We start from the raw sequence: 21646 nt of genomic DNA, 5'->3' as shown, positions 1-21646 counted from the left end.
GCTCCTAGCCTCACCCTGAATACTTCCAAGTATATACAGGAGTTCACTCCTTTAAGAGACAGCCTGTTAGAAACTGGAAAAGCAATAGCTTTTAGAAAATTATGATGTGGAATTAAAATCCCCATCTCACAGCTTCCCCTGTAAACCCCAACCATCCCTGAGAAGCGGTGTTGTATACTTCCTAGACCCAATTCGCCTGCTCTTCAATACACCTAGAGTAGAGGACAGACTGGGTCCTGGCTTTGCCGAGGTCTGCCCCAGTCTTTAGTGGGACTTCTGATCAGCTACTCAAACAGTGAACTACACACTGCTCATTCTTTCCTACTCCCTCATAGGATTAAGGCTCTGAAAAGCAGAAGGTGGGAGCTCAGAGAGAGCAGCCAGTTCTGGTTCTTCCACTCTGTCATCATTTTGACAGCCCAGCCCTTCCAGGTCACACACTTAGCTGGGCCCTTACCAGCTCCTCCTCGCTATGTGTGAGCAGTCCCTCCTCATCACCATCATCTCGAGTCTGGACTTCTCCTTGGGGTGTGCCTGCCTCAGAAGCTGTGTCTTCTTGGGGTGCTGGTGGCCGGCTGCTGCTGCTCCCACTGCCACCGCTGCCGCCACTACCAACATTGCCACTGCCGCCTCCACCACTGCTGCTGCCCCCTCCTCCACCACTGCTGCTGTCACCCTTCTTCTTGCCATCTTGAAGGATAACAGAAGTGGGAAAAGGACCAAAACTCAGCCGGAGCAGCTACTCCGCACACCTTTGAAAGAGCTGAGCACTCTACAGCAGGTCCCAACATGCAGGATCTCACGGCCCCACCCCTTGGGCACTCTCTTCCCACGCGATGCCCTCGGCTGACCTGGATTGGCCTTCTGTTCCTCAGCAATCTGCTCCAAGCGACCCAACAGGGCATCAATGTTGGACTTGATCTGTGTCAGCTCCGTTTTGATGGTCTGTAGCTCACTGCTCTTTACTGAGAGTGGAGAGGAGACAAGATTATCACTTAGGGGCATGATGCAAACAAACCGCAGCCTCATTCTGTCAACTAGAGAGACAATTTTTTTCTGCCCAGGAAAAAAAAGTCTCTTCTTCAGAGAACCGAGAGGCCATCCAGAGCCAAGTCCATATCATATGAACCTGGCCATTTGAGACCCCTCAATCCTGTGGGGACTACAGGTGAATAGGAATGTAAGTGGTAGATGTTCTTATAAACACCTAAGTAATGACATGTGTCTTAGTTGTGTTATAGGGTGGAGCTTGTTTTTAAAGGTACAAAAGGGTCTTTTGCAACTAGATTTCCTGGTTTCTGACTAAAGTATACAGAAACCAGAATAAAACTGTCCTTATCCTCACTAAAGAAAAAACACTGCTATTTCTTTTTTTTTTTTTTAAAGATTTATTCATTTATTATATATAAGTACACTGTAGCTGTCTTCAGACACACCAGAAGAGAGGCATCAGATCTCATTACAGATGGTTGTGAGCCACCATGTGGTTGCTGGGAATTGAACTCAGGACCTCTGGAAGAGTAGTCGGGTGTTCTTAACTGCTGAGCCATCTCTCCAGCCCAACACTGCTATTTCTTCAGTGGGTGTCAAACCATTTCCAAAGCACCAAATTGTGTAAGAGTAGTAACTTCAACTGTCGATTTGTTCCTTTATTTTATTTTTAATTTATTTCTGTATTTTCTAAATGTTAAGAGTGCTCTGTCTGCATGTACACTTGCACACAAGAATAGAGCATCTAATCCCTTTACAGATGGTTGTGATCCATCATGTGGTTGCTGGGAATTGAACTCAGAACCTCTGGAAGAGCAGCCAGTATTCTTTTCTGCTGAGCCATCCCTCCAGCCCTGTTTCTTTATTTTTCAGTGTTAAGAAAGTATGGTTCTTTGGGGGTTTGTGGGTGGGGAGAGTTTGCTGGCCTTAAATCCCAGCAATCAGGAGGCAGAGGCAGAGGCAGAGGCAGAGGCAGAGGCAGAGGCAGAGGCAGAGGCAGAGGCAGAGGCAGAGGCAGAGGCAGAGGCAGGCAGATCTCTCTGAGTTCAAGATAAGCCTGATCTATATAGAGAGTGAGTTCCAGGACAGCCAGGGATACAGTCAATGACACGCAGAGAAACCCTGTCTCAAAATTCATTCAATCAATCAAACAAACAAACAAACAAACAACAACAACACAACAAGAAGCATGATTCTAGGGCCTGGAGAGATGGTTTAGTGGCACTGGTTGCCCTTGTAGAGGACCTAAGTTTGGTTTCCAAGCTGTCTGTAACCCTAGACCAAGGGAGATTTGTCACATGCTTCTTGCTTTCCAGGTACTGCATATAAATGGTGCAGAGATAGGTAGGCAGGCAAAACACCCAAACACTTAAAACATTTAAAAAGAAAAAAATCAATTGTTAAAAAAAAATGGAATTCTATCAATTTAGTGGTGGGGGAAAACCAAGCCATCTAGCTCGTGGTTCTTAACCCTCCCAGTGCTGCGACCCTTTAATACAGTTCCTCATGTTGTGCTGACCCCAACCACAAAATTGTTTTATTCTACCTCATACCTGTGATTTTGCTGTTATGAACTGTAATGTAAATATCTGATATACAGGGTATGCAACCCTCAGAGGAGTCAACAACCCACAGATTGAGAACCACTGATCTTTAATCCAAGAACTCAGGAGACAAAGGCAAAAGAATCTTTATGAGTTTTAGGTAGTCTGGTTTACATAGTGAGTTCCAGGCCAGTAGAGATACACAGTGAGACCCCCAGCTCCCCAAAAAAGAAAAATAAACAGATGTTACTCACACTTGATCTTGGCTGAGCCAGTAGTGATAGCTGTGGAACGGGCAAAGAGTTTGACAGGTATTGTAGTTTTGACACGGCGAACCAAAGGGACTGTAACACGGGGTCGCTTCACGGGAACTGCCCGGGGCACAGGCACTGGAGAAAGTCGGCCTCGATAATCAAACAGCCTGTGAAGGTAAATGGACCAGAGGCTGCAGCATGGCCTGTGACCACCAGTAGGCACTACAGCACTAGCTTCACCTGTATAGCTTGTGAGGGGCCAGGGAGGAATTGTCTGCTTCCCAAAAGCCTTGGTGTGAAAAAGGCTTTCTGGAGCCTAAAGGCTGATGAAATTCTTACTATTTCCACCTTACCCCGAGCCAGGCAAGAGAAGCAGTGTAGGAACAAACAGCCCAGTGTCAGAAAGGAGCCTTTCCTGAGGCCTTGAGGCCTGCCTTCTAATTATAACTGCCACCTCAACCTTTCATCAGTTTATAAATCTCAAAGGAGCATAAACTTCTATGTTTGAAAATAAGTGGTCGCTGGAGAGATGGCTCAGCGGTTAAGAGCACTGACTGCTCTTCCAGAGGTCCTGAGTTCAATTCCCAGCAACCACATGGTGGCTCACAACCATCTGTAATGGGATCCGATGCCCTCTTCTGGTGCGTCTGAAGACAGCTATATATAAAAAGAAAATAAGTGGTCAACCTTTGAACCTTGGTTTTCCCAATTACTTAGTGAGGATGGCTATCTGAATTTTCTGTCTACCTGAGTGGAACATGAGAACCTGGTTAAAAACACTGAGAAGGTACGACAAATAAAATCCAGAATACCAGGGAACAATTCCCCTCAGAGAAACCCCTGACTCCAGACTCTAATGCCTTTTTCCCCCACTGTGGTCCACTTCAACACCTTTTTTCTTCAGAGCTACAGACCAAGAAGAACTCAATAGCATTTTTTTTTTTTTTTTTTTTTTTTTTTTTTTTTTGAGCTGGGGACAAGAACCAGGGCCTTGTGCTTGCAGGCAAGCGCCTACCACTGAACCCTCAATAGCATTTCAAGAATGGGAATCTAAATTAGATCCAAAGCTCCCAGACTGTGCTGTCACACTAACATCAATACCTGGCCCTCTCCATAAGGGCTACGTTTTCCTGAAACTACAAGACTGAAACTTAGAAGGCTAAGCAGGGGGCTTTCCCACCATGTCTGCTATCACCATAGTTCTGAAGGGAAACCACAGCCTTGGTCAGGGATGTATACTCTGGAACTATTTTCTGGATTAGTCATGGTACCTGACATCAGTAGGAAACTCAAAAAGTCCCATTCTTTGGTGCTCTTTTCAAAGAGTCCTGCAACTGGTGGCAGATGGTGACCAATGAGTGCAGTACTGGATCCTGCATTTGACCTGACCAGAGGATGTGGGCCTTGGCCAGAAATCACTGAACCATAGAGCCCCAGAGACACAGGAGTCCAGAGAGATCACTTGGTGTAAAGCCTATCTCACTAACTAGTAGAATGGGAATCTGCCAAAAGCCAGATAATCCATTCCCTGGCAGAGTTCAGATTAGCATACAAATCTCCTGACTTCTGGCACTTTCCACTGTACCCCATTATTTCCTGAAACCAATCACAGCAGAGAAAATGGTTCAGAAAAATTCTTCTCCCTAGGCTGTCTGAGGGAGAAGGAAGGAGGAAAAGGTTCTGACTCAACCTTTACTACAACTTCTAGTCAAGACATGGCCAGGAGCTGGTATTGTGGTTAGCCTTGTGATCTCTGCACTCAACAGACAGATGCAGGAGGATAATGAGTTTGAAACTGTTCAACGTGGTGGCTGAGGCTACGCTGAGTCCATAGCTTCAAGGTTGAGGTCAGGTAGGATTAGGGCTAGAAGACAGATTCAGGCCTCCAATGACGACCTCTTAGTAAGAAGGGTCAGACTAAGCTATCTGTAGGCTTTCTTTTTGGCTGGGTGACTGCTTATAGAAGCAGAGACTAAACAGAGCTGAGGGCTCAAGAATGCCTGTGGGGGAATGTGATTGGTTTCGTGTTCCAATTGCCTTGTGTGTTCATCTCTCAGCCGTGTCCTCCCCCACTCAACAGGGCTAGGAGGAGGCAAGGCAGTCAGAGTGTGAGAGTTTGGTGTGATGATAAAAGCTCTGGTTTGGGGGTTGGGGATTTGGCTCAGTGGTAGAGCGCTTGCCTAGGAAGCGCAAGGTCCTGGGTTCGGTCCCCAGCCCCGAAAAAAAAAGAAAAAAAAAAAAAAAAAAGCTCTGGTTTGAGCACTTAAGAGAATGAGACCCTAGTCCTAGGTCTGTCACTGATTGTGAAGCAACCTTGAAGCAGAGACTCATTCACACGTCTATGCTTCAGTTCCCATTTGGAGGACTAAGCTATACCAGCAAACTCAAGACCTTCCAGTTTGGCTGTTTAATACCTGGACATGCCCATTCCCTGCTCACCTGGCACAGTAGTAGTCTTGGTAGTAATCATAGTCAAAGCTGTAGCCGCTGGGAAAACAAAGGGAGATGGCCACTCAGCCCACTTCTCCACAAGTCCTCATCTCCAATTGTCTTCCTAAAGCCTAAGCTCAGCACACTCACTGTCAGCATTTACTCCCCGTGAGGGGACCACCCGTGCGCGCATGGCAAACAGCCATAGAGCCCCACCTGTATATGGCAGTTGCTGCTCTCTTTAGCCCCTTGGGTCTATTAGGCTTGGGCTCTCCAGCCATGTTGATGTCTGTGTGGAGGAAGAAACAAGAGTTGGAATGCTGATGTGACAGCGGTCTGTCCACATATCACCATCGTGCCTCCGTGTATTTACACAGTGCACACATGGAACTGAGGTAGCCAAAGATCTTCATACATTTAATATTCAAACATCAGAATACCCAGATATATATGATATTCATATATATTCTGACACATAAGTCTTCACATACCATATGTGCCATATAAATACAAACTTCCAATTCAGTTCATATAAATTAGGTATATATGAACACATACACACATTCACATATACATATCCAGGTAAGAAAGCCATATACATAGGTAACACCTATACTCAGATATAGTCAGACTGCCTAAGGTAAAGAAGCCCATGCATATTTATGGGCACCACACTAAACATCTCTATGCCTAGCGTGCTTAGTGTGTAAGATCAAGAACATTCAGTAAAAGAAATACAAGCATATTTGTTTCCACACTCACATTCAAACATATTTACATGCAACCTCTTCACACACCATATTCACTAGTACATACGTATAATATCCCTTCTAAAACACATACAAAGAGCTGTGGGAGCATGTGCACACACAGAGACACATACACAATAAACACAAGGCACTGCAAGATGGATACCCAGACAGCTAATTCATTTGTGTGTTATCAATAATGCCAGGAGCACGCACGTAGTCCTGGTATTCACAGATCCTCATAGCTCTCAGAAAGGCTTCTAACCCACATCTTCTGTAGACTGGGGCAACAAGCTATACTGATTCATTTTGTTCCCTTTCTATGGAGACTCTAGAGTTTAACTAGACTATAAAGCTTGTTACTGAGAGACCATGAGACAACCCACATCTGAGAAGACTCTTCTTGCAGTGCCCAGGAACCCACACAGAGACCCACACAGAGACCCACAACCAGACAACGTGAGGTTTTGAAGCACTCAGTTCTAAATGGGAGGTCTTCATCAAACCACTCCCTCCACGCACAGGAACCACACAGAAGACAAGGTGAAAAAGATGTAACAGTCAGAGGTGACAGATGACTCCCAACAGACAGCGTCCTGTAGACACAACAGAACTAAGTATCTGCTGGCAAAAGGAAAAACCTGTTTTCTCCAATGCAGCTGTCAGTGGGTCTATCAACCATATACTAGGGCGGGCCCCATGTCCAGGAGCAATTGGCCAAGACAAAACTAAATGTCTGTTTTGTTTTGGAGGAGGGAGCTTTTGACTTTCTGTTTGGCATTTTTGTCTATTTGACTTTCTTGCTTTTATTCATTTCTCTCTTTTTTAAGAGAAAAGGGAGGGGAAAAAACCACAAAGGTAGATAGGTAGATCTAGGGTGCGTTGGGGAAGAGAAAAATACTCAAAAGATATTGTATGAAAAGGGGGTGGGGGGCTCTGAAGACCAGACCAGTGGGAGATATTGTCCTTTTAGTTAGCCTGATCCTTGAACCCACATAAAAGTGGAAAGAGAGAACCAACTCCATAAAGTTGTCCTCTGACCTCCACACAGGGACCATGGTTCATACACACACAGGGTCCCCTTTGTAGCCTTGGCTCGCCTTGAACTCAGATATCCACTGTCCTCCCAAGTGCTGCGATTAAAGGCATGTGCTATCATGACCAGAAATACATTAAAAAAAAAAAAGAGGCTCTGAGAAAGCAAGGACAGTAGAAAGGAGGCTTCTAGAACAATCCCCTATTTAGCACTCATTTAAGAATTAATTTATATTTCAAATACAATTTCTATCTGTTGAAAATTTAAAATCTCAGACAGTAGCTACTCAGAGGGCAGAAAGAGGTTTAACTTACCCAGGGTCTGTCCAGCCAGCACCCGCCCATTCTCTCCCAGCACAGCTGCTCGGGCATGGCGCTCATTGGCATACTGGACAAAAGCATAACCTTTGTGCACAGAACAGCCAGCCACACGGCCATATTTGGAAAAGATGGTCTCCACATCTGACTTCTTCACCACAGCTGTGTTTAGGTTTCCAATGAAGACCCGAGAGTTGATGGACTTAGGGTCATTCTTGTTGGTTACATTGCTGGTCTGAATCTTCAAGGACATGGTGTGCACCTGAAAAGAGAATGCCAATGTGAAACTGGGCTCTCAGGCTAGGCTCAGGGAACGTTCACAGCCCATATCTTACTAACCTGGATTGCTCCTTGCCTTTCTACACACTCTCGTGCCTATGGTACCCATCCCTCCCTGTTCATACATCCTGTTTTCTTGTCATGTTACCAAGAATTGCCACGTAATATAGCCACTAATCTTAACTGGTGCTTTACAATGTTCCTTCATTTGGTACTCACGTGACGCCGTACATGGAAAAAACCAACATTGGAAGGACATAATGCTAATCAACCAGTAAGATTGAAGCTCACCAGTCTGCTTGACACCAATTCACTTTAACCATATACTTTAAAAATATTTATCTCAAACAGCACCCCATTGTAAAACTAAATTTAACAACTTTCTACAGCTTCTCCTTTTGTTCCTTCAATGTGAAACCACAGCAAAGAGGATACATGATAATTTCAAGAGATGTTTGCTAGGGAACAGTGTCCTACTATGAAAATTGCTCAGTCTGATTTAAATATACTTTATCCTTACTAACTTAGCCAGTAAAGTCCTCATTGTGCTCGTCATTCTGCAAAAGGTGTGCTTACAGAGGCCTTACCAGATACTCACTGTAGGCTAAGGGTAGCATATAATACTGAATTAGCCTAAGAACTCATAGGTAAATATAAAATATTTATATAGAATTAATATAAATGTAAAACTAGGACTCTGGTTTAAAAACAAGCAAATAAACAAAAAAAAGTAAGATTATTAACTTGCTAATAAGAGGCATTTAGACATGTTTAAAATCCATTTCTGTTAACTTCATCATTCTGCTTCCTAGAAGTAAAGCAAATTTAAATAGTTAAGACAACGTGTTTATCTCAGAATGGTCTTTAATAATTTATTGGTTATCCACTTTATACTGATTCAAAAATCTGTTCCACTTAGAGACTAATTAGCAACTTGCTCTTGTGTGGGTGTATAGATGTTTATGTGTAGGTCAGCAGACAAACAGTATCATTCCTCATCCACCTATCTTGCCTCTGAGACTGTTTTTCACTGTTCTGATGTCACTGAATAGGCCAACCTGCCTGGCCAGCAAGCCTAACTCTGCCTCCTCCAGCACTGGGGTTATAATGCACGTCTCAATACCTGACTTTTTAAAATGTATACCCTGTTGGTCACAATGAAGCACACCTTTAATCCCAGCACTCAGGGAAGACGCAGGTGAATTCAAGGCCAACCTGGTCTACACAGTGAATTTCAGTCAGCCTGGGAAACCCTGTCTTTTTTAAAAAAAAAAAAAAATCTGAGAATCAAGGCCCTCACTTACCCTCCCTACAACATTCTGGTAATCAATCTATTTAACTCACAAGGCCTCCTTCCACAGAGTGGCTATACCTTGGCATAGCCCCAGGAGAAAGGGAAGAAAAATGTTAATTCCAGTGAAAGAAGTTTGCAGTTTGAAATTGGCATTTGTACTTACAGGCCATGTTCTGCCTACTAATATAGGTTTGTACAAATCCATCTCCTAGCGTACTTTCAGAAGGTACTAAGTAGCCTCCAGGCTGTATGTATGTATGTATGTATGTATGTATGTATGTATGTATGTATGTATGTATATCTCCTTCATCAGCCTGCCTGTTTACTATACCTAATTGGGAGGGGGGCTGATTTTCAGAGATTTAGGTAAAAATGCAAGCTGAAGAAACCTATTCTCTTTCCAAAGTCTTCTCTGTGTGCTACTCTGTGGACAACCTGCCTTGAACTTGGCTGGTTCTCACCAGCTGGTGGCACTGTTTACAAACAAATCACAGGCTGAACCATGGCATCTGAGAAGGAAAAGAAACTGCTCCCAGACCTGAGCTTATGATAAATTCAATGGACTGACAGGAGTCAGATGTGTATTATTAAAGCAAGGGGCTCAGAGCTTATCCTGTTGCTACTAATAAAGAGCTGGTATGAGCTTTAGAAATAACTTGGAAGAGACGGGCTCTTGTTCCTAAGTTTACTTTTATACCTCAATCACCACCATTTATAAAGCAGTGAAGGACAAAAAAGATTACCCACGAACACACCCAATACACTCTGCACAAGCAAAAGGAGAGGCTTAATGATTCCCATTTTTCAGTTACATCCTGCCTGAATGTTGAGCCATTCAAAGGTTCCTTGTCCATCCACAAATATAAAGAATTTTATAAGGGATCCGTGTGACACTAGATGATTGAATCTGCTCAAAGCTATGAGGTTTTAGCCAGAGATGCCACTTTGTTTGGGAGGAGGGAGCCAACCAGGCCTATGGTATGGACCGAGAAAGGGGAGGGAGAGATGATAGTTTAGGTACAATGGCAGTGACCTGCAATTTATCTGATAGGGAGAGGCTAGTTATGGATCCCCTCAGACTGTTAGGAACCTCTAACACACTGAGAAGGAAGCATCCATTGGTTTGCTGGACAATAGTCCTTCAGGTTTGACCCTTCCAACCTTCTCTCTCCTTATCTGAGCTTTGGAACAACGAATATAAAAGAAGTTTGCAAACTGTGGAGGCTTTTACAAGATCAAATATTAGTATAACTGTATGTGTTTGTCTATTCTACTAACACCACCACTAATGGGACCATTCTAGAGTTGTGATCAGACTGGAACACATTCTTAGGACACCAGAGTCAACCATGTTACCCTGCTCTCATCTCTAGAGAAGACACAGAAGTATATGCATATGACTGCTACACAGAACATGTGCAGGGATCCAAATCAATGCCCTCCCAGCTGGCTTTTATGTCTAGTGTGATGCTGTGGCACGCAGGCTGCATGCTACTCCGTAGCTTCCCTAAGCCCCAGAAGACACATGTCTAGAGAGCTGAACACCTGAATGGTCCTACAGAGGTGTGTGCCATATTACCTAGCTTCCAGGTCTAGTTTCCTAGACTGGTCCAAATGTCTACCTTCACAAACCAACCATCCCCAACTTAAAAACCACCCCTAGTTTATGCACCCCCATCTCCTTTCCATTTTTAAAAAAGACAAAGTAGCATGCCTTCAACTTGCGCGCGCACACACACACACACACACTCACACACACACTCTTGTCCCAAGATGACTTTAATTTCTTGACCCTCCTCATCTCAAGTGCTGTGACTACCACATCTAGCCTCTTTCTGGGAATCCTAAAAATATTAATATATTTTTCAGCAAACAACTACCTCACTTAATAGTCAAGGGAACTTGACTTGACATTCTACAGTCTAGACTAATCTGCTGTAACCCTGACTCTGCCATGCCTCCCTTGTTAAGCTTCCAATTCTGTCTTCAGGGTAAATCTAGCATTTAAACTTGCCCACGACTGGACCTGCTTCTTGTTCACCTGCAAGGAGGAGTTGCTTAGTTGATTTTAGCCATACCTGGTGGGTTATTTCTGGTTTTATTCTCCTCCCTTTCCCCTTAAATAACTCTAGGACAGCAAGTAGTAAGTAAGCCCTAATATACTTTGTCTATATAGTGAGTTACAGGATAGTCAGGTCTACATTGAGTTTCTGCCTCAAAATAACTACTTAAATACATAATAAAAAATAAATAAATAAAAAAGGAAATAAAAATTAAGTAGTAACCAGTCTAATGTCAGGTGCTGGAAGGTATTAAGAAACAGAATGTTGGGTTCTGTTGGGCTTAATTCTCTCCTAAGCTACGTGTCTCTACCCTCTCAAACCACCATCCCACAAACATGGATCAGGTAATGCAGTTTGCCGAGCCAAGACATCAGTTTGTAAGGGACTCAATTAGGCTGGTTAAAAGATGCACCAAACCTGATAGAAAAGAATTCCAGAAGATCACCATGACCACAGCGATTGGATTTGCTATCATGGCGTTCATTGGCTTCTTTGTAAAACTGATCCACATCCCTATTAATAACATTATTGTGGGTGTCTGAGTCCTTTCTCATCGTGGGACTGGTGAACCAATGAGGGGGTGACAAGCTCATGAAGTAAAAAGTTGCCTGGATGCTTTGTGGTTTTTGTTTCTTTCCTCCTTCCTATGACATTTTCTATTTCTAAATTAAAATAATTTCAAAATAAACATTTTCCAATAATAATAATAATAATAATAATAATAATAATAATAATAATATAAAAAACAGAATGTTGCTAGGTGGTGGTGGCCCACGCCTTTAATCCCAGCACTCAGAAAGCAGAAGCAGGCAGGTCTCTGAGTTCCAGCCCAGCCTGGTCTACAGAGCACGTTCTATAACAGCCAGGCTACACAGAGAAACCCTGTTTCAAACAATAACAACAACAACAACAACAGCAGCAGCAGCAGCAGCAGCAGCAGCAGCAGCAGCAGCAGCAGCAGCAGCAGCAGCAGAGGAAAGGAAAAGGAATGAAGGGGGTGGGAGGAATGTTATGGTTTGGACATAAGAGCCCCACAAGTTCGTGTGCTGAATGAAGTCTTGTTTCCAAATAGAAGCACTACTCTTAGTGACTGGACTGTGAGGATGCTAGTCAGCCTATCAAGGATTAATCCCATGATGAGCTCCTGGCTATACAGGATATAAGGGGACAGACAGCACCTGGCCCCCTTAACCATGACATTCTGCTTTACCACAGACTTAGAAACAAAGAACTAAACATTGGTTGAAACCTCTGAAACCTTCTCACTCCCTTAACAGAACAGAAAGTCTACACTAATGCCGTCACTCCATCTCAGTGTCCAGTGTCCACAAACTTCAGTAGCGTCTCCTTTTGTGCCTACCAAACCATCACAGCAAAAGGAGGGAGTCCAGGCTTGGCCTTGGCCACCCTCCCTCATCTGTGCCTCAAGGTCTACTATTTCAATGTTGTTACCATGTGGTGAGACCTGAAGGGACAGTAGAGGCAGGATGGGGTCTCAATTATCTCCCCATAGCATGGCCAGAGTGTATATCCCACTTCTCCTGTATTCGACCTTTGACTATGGCTTCTTCACATGGAAGCTTAGAATCTATGAGGATTGTGCCTTATCAACTAACAGAGAAATGCAGCAAACAGTGGGTAGGGGACTATCTTAAATCACCAACAAACATCTATGCATGACTAAAAATAAATTCTAAACTAATCATGGACCAAGTATAGCAAATGAAATGTGTGTTTATTCATCTGGTAAGTAGCCTGGTGACTAGACTCAGGCAAATGTGAGAGCCCACATGCTCAGAAAGCAGATGTGCCCTGGTTCAAGTCCACTGCCCCAGAAGTAGCCTAAGCAGAGCAGTGTGAGTAATCAGAAGAGAAGGAACATGGAAGAACGATCTACCAAAAGGGAGACTGTCTATGATGAATCCCACTACTGGGTAGTAGCAAGACAGTGTAGAAAAGATATACAGAATTACGTCTTTAAAACTTATCATTCCTCTTCTTATCATTCCTCTCCTTCTTCTGTAAATATACACTGACCAAAAGAAGCTTCCTAGTTAATTTCTGCTGGATGTTTTGAGAACCTGACATAATGTTGTGCTTGGCTATCTATCCATTATCTATGTATCTACCATTGGCTCTCTACTTTTATTGTGGACAGATATACTCAGCTCACTTGTTCAAAACCAAAAGTATGACTATCATTAAGTCATTCTTTGGAACACGTAAAACAGAGATCATAGATCACAGAAGCCTCTCACTATGAGGCAGACGATGGTGTTCAAGGTAACCAAAGACAAGTTTGTACTAAAGTCAGAGCTGCCACAAGTATGAGTGAGACCAGAGTTGGTCCTTCCAACCTTGGCCAAGAATGGCCTCAGTGCTGAGCATAGAGTTCCTTAGTTTCTGATATCTTTAAGGCAAATTCATGGTCTGTCTTAGAGCAAATTCACAAGCCCAAGAGCCAATCAGCACTTTGCTGTGAAACTGCAATTTAGCCCCCTCCCACTCTTCATGCCTCCCAAAGCTGGCTCCTCACCGTGATAATGTGCCAAGATTAGTCACTGCTTGCCGTTTCTTGATTATAGCTATTCTTTTCTGTAAATGAAGTTTAAAACTCATCAAAGGGTTTGTCAGCTATGACTTACGAGCCTTTCTCCTGCAGAGAAGTCAGGTAGTGACAAATGTCCCTCTAGTCCTGCTATCCATTATAAGTTGGAAGGTGCCATGTTCCAATTACTGAAGACCCCACTACAGCTCATGGAAAATCTTGCTCTAGGCTACAGCCATTACTCAAGCCTGGCAGGGGTACCTTAGGCCCACACCTCCTTGAGCAAGAGTGGACAAGAGTACTTTTCCTGACTTTTGAGCTAGTCCCTTCACCCTTACCTTATATTAACCCCAGTGGTTTAAATACATTTCATAGAACCATGTTTGTTATCTCAAAGTAGTCAGGTTAGAGACTGTCTAAAACAAACAGACATGAGTTAATAAGATCATAAATAGACAGACAGAGTCAGGTGAATGATATAAAATGTGACCCTCCAAGGGAAAGCCAGAAGATCAAGTATGTGGGATGTTCAGATAAAACAGAGACTTAAAGGACCTTTAGAATGCCACTATTGTAATCGGTGGCCACAGTATTTAATATCCAATGTATGTCAACCTTTATCATGCTAAGGAATGTAAAATGATAAAATATGGCCCTTTTGTCATGGAAAGGAAATGAGAAAATTAAGATCCTGATAAAGCTACTTGCTTAAGGTCAAAACTAAGTTAAGTCAGTATAAGTCAGTAATATAATTAGAACTCTAGCTCTGGTGACACACACGAAAAAGCAGAGGGACAACGGAGAAGTCCTGTGCACATTCTATGTAGAAAACAGTATAGCTCTGTCCAGATGCCTAATCACTTGCTGCCCTATAACCTACCCCAAGTCTCAGAATGAGGGTGAGAGCAAGACTTGCTTCAGTGGTGGTGAGGATTACGTAATATGCACACAAAGGCATTAGCAGGCACACATAATAAGTGACCTACACATCTACTACCATGTCATCCGTAAAGCAACCCTGTGAAAGAAGTACTGCAATTTAATAAACATAAGTGAAGCTCTCTTCTACTGCGTCAAACAAACCAAGAAAGTCTGTGTTTCTAAAACTATTTATGAAGGGTATTTTCTATTTTTTAAATTCTAATAAATACTCATACAAGGAAATGTCAAACAACCAAAGTTTCTAAGAATTTACTCTCAATTTTCATACTTAAGAGTGAACTAGCAATAACAAATGAGCTACAATTTAAAGAATGGCCCTAGCTCTGCCCTACTAACTATGAAAACAAAGTGGGGGAGGGGGAAAAAAAGAACGAAATTAATTTCATTTCTTTCAAGTCATTTAGCTTGAATTTTTTAGACTTTGGTGTCAAGACTACTTTATAAAAACTGCCACCATCATCCTTTTCTATCTAAGAGTGAGGAGAATAGGCAGGCCAAGGATATGTTCTTTTAGAGGTAATTTTTCTTTGTCGTCTACTCTGTAGGCCATATATAAGGGAAGACATATAGGTTTACCAAAGACTAGAGTGACTGCTCTGGTGCCAGAGGCTTGAGAAGAGGGCATATTCCAGAAGAATATTTCTGGCTTGGTTCTCTGTACACCATAAGAATAAGGAAATCAGGATTAAAAAGCCTAACTTTTTTAATTTAGATATGTATGTATGCACGCATGCATGCCCATGTGTGCACATGCCTGTGTATGGTGTGTGCTCACTCAAGTGTGCACATGTGGAGGGCAGAAGTCAAGTTAGGATGTCTTTATTGCTTTCCACCTTATTTGAGACTGAACCTACAGCTCATATTTGCTAGTTATAATGCCTTCCAGATCTGCCATCTCTGGAACCTGCCAAGCACCAGGCTTTTAGGTGGACATTGGAGTTCCAAACTCAAGATCCTGTGCTTGCATAATGTGGTGGCTTGAATAGGATGGCCCCATAAACTCATGTGTTGGAATGCTTGGTTCACAGAAAAGGGCACTATGAGGAAGTATGGCTTTGTTGGAGTAGGTGTGACCTTGCTGGAAGAAGTGTCACTATGAGGGCAGACTTTGAGGTCTGACCACAGCTCACTTCCTGCTGCCTATCAGATACAGAACTCTCAGCTCCTACTCCAGCAATGTTCCCTGCCATGACAATAATGAATTAAATCTCTGAAACTGTAAACCAGCCCCAATTAATATATTCCTTTTTAAGAGCTGCAATGCTCATGGTGTCTTTTCACAACAATAAAACAGAGCAATAAAATTAAGTAAATACTTCAATCACTGAAGTATGTTTCTAATCCCTTTGTTGTGTTCTGTCTTGTATCATGGCTGTTTGTAAGCCAGCTTCTCTTTTTATCTAGAAGTTAAGAGCAAAAGGAAGGGGTTGGAGAGACTGCTCTTCCAGAGGTCCTGAGTTCAATTCCCAGCAACCACATGGTGGCTCACAACCCTCTGTAATGAAATCTGATGACCCCTTCTGGTGTGTCTGAAAACAGCTACAGTGTACTAACATAAAGTAAGTAAGTAAATAAATAAGAAAGTAAATAAATCTTAAAAAAAAATAAAAGAGTAAAAAGGAATACCAAAGTCATTTTCCAAAGCTACTACATACACCTAAGACTGTAGCTAGCCAAGAAGGTATGTAAGAGCTACCTATTTGTATATCTTATACTTTCTTTATACGTGGCTTCATTTTTCAATGTACAAACTTCTTTCTGCTTTAAGCATTTCTTTCCTTTTTGAGACAGAATCTCTTTATGTAACTCTAGCTATCCTAGAACTTGCCACCAACTGGCACACCCCCACCCCAAAAAATGTTTTTCTGCTCTGAGCATACCTAGTGTTTGTTATGTTTAGCACAACCCTAACTGAGTGGTCACAAGGCTTATTACAAAGGACGTGGCTTGCGGTAAGTTGGCATTAAATAAATGACCTGGGCTGGAGATGGCTTAACCTCCAGCACCCACAAAGCAGGTAACAACTGTAACTCGAGTTCCAAAAGACTTGATGCTCTCTTCTGGCCTCCATGGGCACTCTAAACATGTGGTGCAAAGACACACATGCAAACACTCAAACACATAAAATCTATTTTAAAGGACAAAGTTAGTTGGTTCATGTCTTTAACTCAAGCACTGCAGGAAGAAGATCTGAGTTTGGGGGCAAGCCTGACCTACATGATGGGTTCCAGGACAACCAGGGCTATATAGGGAGACTATCTCAAAAACCCAAAATAAATTAGTAACAAACAAACAAAAAAATCTACAGTCTGCCATCAAGCAAAAATTAAACTTGAATCTCTTTGTGAGAAGCCATGAACTGTGTTCAAGAGAGTAATTTCTGAAACCACTTCTATTCATCACAGCTGAAATATCTGTGTGATGTAACCTTCAAGAAATATGCTAATTCTTTTTAAAAACTGTACTTAGACTTGTTTTGTATGTGTTAGTGCTATACCTGAATGTGTGTATGTACGTACACCACATGCCTTTCTGGTGTCCTCAGAGTCAGAAGATAGTTTTAGGTCCCCTGGAACCGGAGTTACAGATGGTTGTGAGCCACCATGTGGATGTTGAGAACTGAACCCAGGTCCTCTCCAAGAACAAGTGTTCTAAACCCAAGTCATCTTTCCAGCCCTCAAAATATATTATGTGTGCCGACGTCTCCCCTTAAGACAAGGGTAGTCATACGTGTCAATAGGGTTGCGAAAGGTAAGACAACATATGCACGTAAGCTTCCAAAACATTGCAAAGCATGCAAATAAGGTTAGGTTTGGTGTCACAGGCCTCTAATCCCAGTACTCAAAACCAAGCAAACAGAGCACGTACACATGAGCTCTATTACAACACAACTTGTAAGAATGCTTAGTGGTTAAGATGCTCTACTTTAATGGTAGTCTAGAGTTAAACTATGGTCAAGGCAGCAGTACTAACGCTGGATACAATCAAGAGTCTTTAAATGGGCCACCAAATTATAGAAAAAGACTATTTTTTAACATCATAGGGATGGTTCTAAATATCACAGGAGTATCTATCAAACATTCAACAAATAAATAATGAGTGGATATCTGAAATTTAAAAAGCACCCTACAGAAATTACAAAGAATCCAAGTTGAAGAGGACAAGAGGTGCTCTTAGAAACAGTTTCCAAAAAGGATTCTGTGCCTTGAGAACCAGACACAGAGTCAGCTCTATTTGAACAGGAAAGCCTTGACAAGGGCTCAAAGTGTAAGGCACCCCTGTTCATTCAGTACATCTGTCTGTTGGAATTTCTACAGTCTGTGGCTGCTCCATTTAAGAAAGACTGCACAAGGCCATGCCAAGGTTGTACACATATTACCCTTTCTAGGCCTATACCAGAATGACTGAGAGGGTCACCCAACCTGACCCCGTATCAGAGTCCTTAAGTTAGCCCTAGGGCCTAAATCTCACCTCTAGTAACTATAAGACCATGGGAAAGTATTTTACTTCTTCAAAACACAAGGTTCCCCTACCAAGTTCAGAATTCTAATCCCAGTATCTAATTTCCCTACCACTAGAGCAGATTAGCAGGCCCAGTTAAACAAAGTCACTTGTCTCAAACAACAAGAACCTTAAGGTTCCCTGCATGTAAAGGAGAAATAAAATCCTTGTCTTGCCCTCTTGCAGTTCAGGTACTGTGAAGGTGAAAAGAGATTCCATGCTGTGTTTGTTGCCAGACTGTGCTATGTGCCTGAAGGCAAGAAGATCCCTTAAGGGTGGAAGATGATACAAGTCTTCAGAGGCAGAGTCACTGGGCAGGTAGGCAATTAGCTGGAAGCAGGACAGGATAGTACAAATTGGCATTGCAACCAAGGATATTGCCTCTCAAGATTAAGGGTGCCACAAATTTGGTACAAAGAGGACCACTCAAAATAATTCCACAGTCGTTTTATTTCATTAGTTTATTGCAATAAGTTTGTGTTTCTTTTTAAAAGATTTCTAATAAAGAGCATGTTTGGGTATGTGAGTGCAATGCCTGCAAATGCCACAGGAGGGCATTAGATCCCTTAGAGCTGGAGTTACATGTGGTTATGAACACATCAACATAGGTGCTGGAAACTGAGTTCAGATCTTCAGTAAAATCAATGACCATTCTAAACACCTGAACCATCTCTTCAGTGCTCTCTGTATAGCCATTTCCTCCTACTGAAACATTGGTGGGGGTGGGGATGGGGGTGAGGGGTGGGGAATGGGCAGTGCAGAGCACCGATGGGACGCAATACACTCAAAAGACTCATGAAGTAAAAGAATTTCACAAGGCTCAGAAAGATCCTAAAACCTACAAGATCCACAAGGCCTATGTCCAAAGTTAGATGAGCAGCAACAATTGCCAGGGGGAGAATTCTGTCTCACTAAACTACCTATAAATTGTGCAGAGCTCCAGAATTGTCGCCTATGGAGGGTTGGACTTAACAGTGATGCTGCTGCTTTCTGAGTTACTCATACTCCCATAAGTAACCCCTCACCTACCTACCTACCTAAACCATGGTAAGTTACCCCCCTCATCACCCCACCCCCGCAACTGCCGCCCAAAATTCACTGTTTCACTAAACTACTCTGTCACTGGTACCCTATCTAGGGTAAACAGAATTTGGTTCACAGTTCCCCAGGGGGTTGGAGGGTGGGGGAGAAATCAGACAACAGGATCTCACTCTGTGGGTCAAGATGGCCTTGAATTTGTAGCAATCCTGTTTTAGCTTGATGAAGGTTAGGATTACAGCTATGTGAGACCAAGTCCAGCTCCTTTTGTCCCTTGTGTAACATGAATTCCACAACACTATCCACTTATGTGGTCAGACAAATATGCCCCTACTCTTCTATCGAAACCCTTTTAGAGCTTTCCAACTGTCAAGAATCAAGTCCAAATCTTTCCAAAAGCTATGAGGACTAAGACAGCCATATTCATACGCAGCAATCTTAAGCAATTATAAGCCACTTACTTTATACATACATGAGTAGGCAACAGTACAAAGTCAAAATCAGTTGCTCTATGTAACACAGTGAACAAATCAGTATGAAAAAGATTTGAAGGACTGAATACCAACTCCAAAGTAATGTTTAAAACTTTCTTTTGTTGAATTAGTTTACATGGGGTAGATATAAGAATGCAGCACTGTATGGCTCAGAAAACTTTTTCTTTCAGGAATAACTTAAGGATTGGAGCAATGACATGATGGTCATTTATGCGTGATATAGTGTATTTTTCATATTCCTGCTATAGTGAACATCAATTAAAGATCAACCAATGAACCACTACAACTTAGCAAGCCCAGCTAGCTCAAATGATTATATTCCCTATATGGCACTATCACGGACTTCCAAACTACTCAGTTCAACCGAGGGGCTACAAGCACCTATGGTATCTGTAGTCCTTTACCCCTCTGTTATTGTCTTAGAATTAATCTTTTCTGGCTCCACTTCCCCTCAGAAAACAGACTGTATTAAGCAACATTTTTATGCTGTAACAACTGATTTAAAAGTAAATAAAAGCTTAAGTCCTGGATTCTTTCCCCAGCATCCCCCACCCCCCATGTTTTCTTCAACTGAAAGAGAAATCTCAACTATAAGACAAAAGGCATAGGCCTTTTGGAAGCACCACGGCTTAAATGCAAGAACAAATACTTACTAGCTATGTCACTTTGGACATGTCATTAAACCTCCTATATCTCTATATGACATATACATTCTCATCACATACTAAGTCATTTACAAAGTCCTGCTGATTTGGTTTCTTAAATTATTTTCAAAATGTAAGTTACCCATACTCTTAAGGAAACTGCAAGAGCAGTGAGCACTATTAACCTATCACCCATCTCTATTCTAGCCACCATATCTTTTTTTCTTTGAGGCAGGGTTTCTCTATTAGCCCTGGCTGGCCCGGAACTGTCTTGACTGTCCTGACCAGGGTGTCCCAGAACTCAGAGATTTGCCCATCTGAGTGCTGGGACTAAAGGCATATACCACCATCGCCCATCCTCCATCTTTATTATTACTAGAATTATTAAAAATTAATCCTGTTACTAAATTATTACATTGTTTCTTAAAATGAAAACCAAGATTTTAAAATGTACTTTATTATTTCTAAACGCCTACCCCAGTCATTTGAATAAGAACTTGCTTCACTTAATGCCTACTATTTGAAATTACCATACACACCAAAAAAAAAAAAAACCCCACATAAGCCAATACTTTTCTAATAGCATATTAATTACTATTATCAATATGCTATTATTTCCTCCCAGTGTTTTTTCTTGTATATTACATAGTTAGATCGTTTGTTTGATTTAATTTGTGGTTTCTTGAAGCATGCCTTCCATTTCTACCCACTCAACTCAAGATGGCACTCAACTCAATCTTCCTGCCTCACACTCAAGTGCTAAGATTACAGACATACGCATCCATGCATGGCATAGACTTTTTTCCCAGATAACATTATCAGACATGTACATGTAACAGCATCTTTATTTGTCCATAGTTTTCAATAAGCATCATTCTGTAGAACTAAATGGATTTATAATAGTCTAGAACTGCTGGCCATTGCAGCTGTTTCCAACTTATTATTATTATAAATAGTACCATCTGAGGGAAAGCTTATTCTATTTACTGATACTTTCTTGGGACAGATTCCCAGGAGAAGAATTACTGGCTATATGTAGGAACATTTTTACAGCTCTTGAGACATACTGCCTCATTGCTTTCCCAAATGGATGTGCCAATGTACAGTACCATCTTGAGTGACTGCCACTGTCATGGCAAACAGGATCGTGTTTTACACTGTGCTCAAGTATGAGGTGCGAATTAGAAGAAGAAAACAAATCCATGTGAAAATGAATAGTCTTCCTGATTTTATTTACTACTTTTTACTTCACAGAGTTTTGAACACTACAAGAAAATAATTATAGTTCCTTAGGCAGACAAACAACAAAAATATTTCTTTGCTGATTTATCAAGGGGGTTAAGAGTTCTTACTCTTTTGAAGAGAATGAAGGTTTGATTCCCAGCACCCATACCAACAGCTCACAACCAATAACTCTCCCGTTCCAGTGTATCCAATACCTGTGTGTGCCCCTCAGTGGAAGCATCAGAAATTCTAATCTTATTGAGGGACAAAACAAAGTCAGTCTACATGCAATGGAAGTA

The 21646-nt window shown here is 42.1% G+C and overlaps 1 protein-coding gene across 3 annotated transcripts in view; it reads right to left on the bottom strand.

Annotated features, from left to right (window-relative positions):
* Raly (RALY heterogeneous nuclear ribonucleoprotein) overlaps positions 1-21646 on the bottom strand; it is a 70012-nt gene that overhangs the window by 2176 nt on the left and 46190 nt on the right. For 2 of the 3 annotated variants that reach the window (XM_032904509.1, XM_032904508.1), the window contains 6 exons: positions 7318-7582; positions 5435-5507; positions 5228-5275; positions 2789-2955; positions 852-965; positions 458-690 (listed from right to left, as the gene is read on the bottom strand). In XM_032904509.1, coding sequence (XP_032760400.1) covers positions 458-690; positions 852-965; positions 2789-2955; positions 5228-5275; positions 5435-5507; positions 7318-7573 — 891 coding nt within the window. In that variant the 5' untranslated portion in view covers positions 7574-7582. The remainder of the gene's footprint in view (positions 1-457; positions 691-851; positions 966-2788; positions 2956-5227; positions 5276-5434; positions 5508-7317; positions 7583-21646) is intronic. The other variant, XM_032904510.1, reaches the window with a different exon arrangement.

The sequence above is a fragment of the Rattus rattus genome, chromosome 5 (assembly GCF_011064425.1).
Source record: "Rattus rattus isolate New Zealand chromosome 5, Rrattus_CSIRO_v1, whole genome shotgun sequence".
NCBI lineage: Eukaryota > Metazoa > Chordata > Mammalia > Rodentia > Muridae > Rattus > Rattus rattus.
Note: the sequence above shows the minus strand (reverse complement) of the source record. Positions and strands in the feature narration are given on the sequence as shown.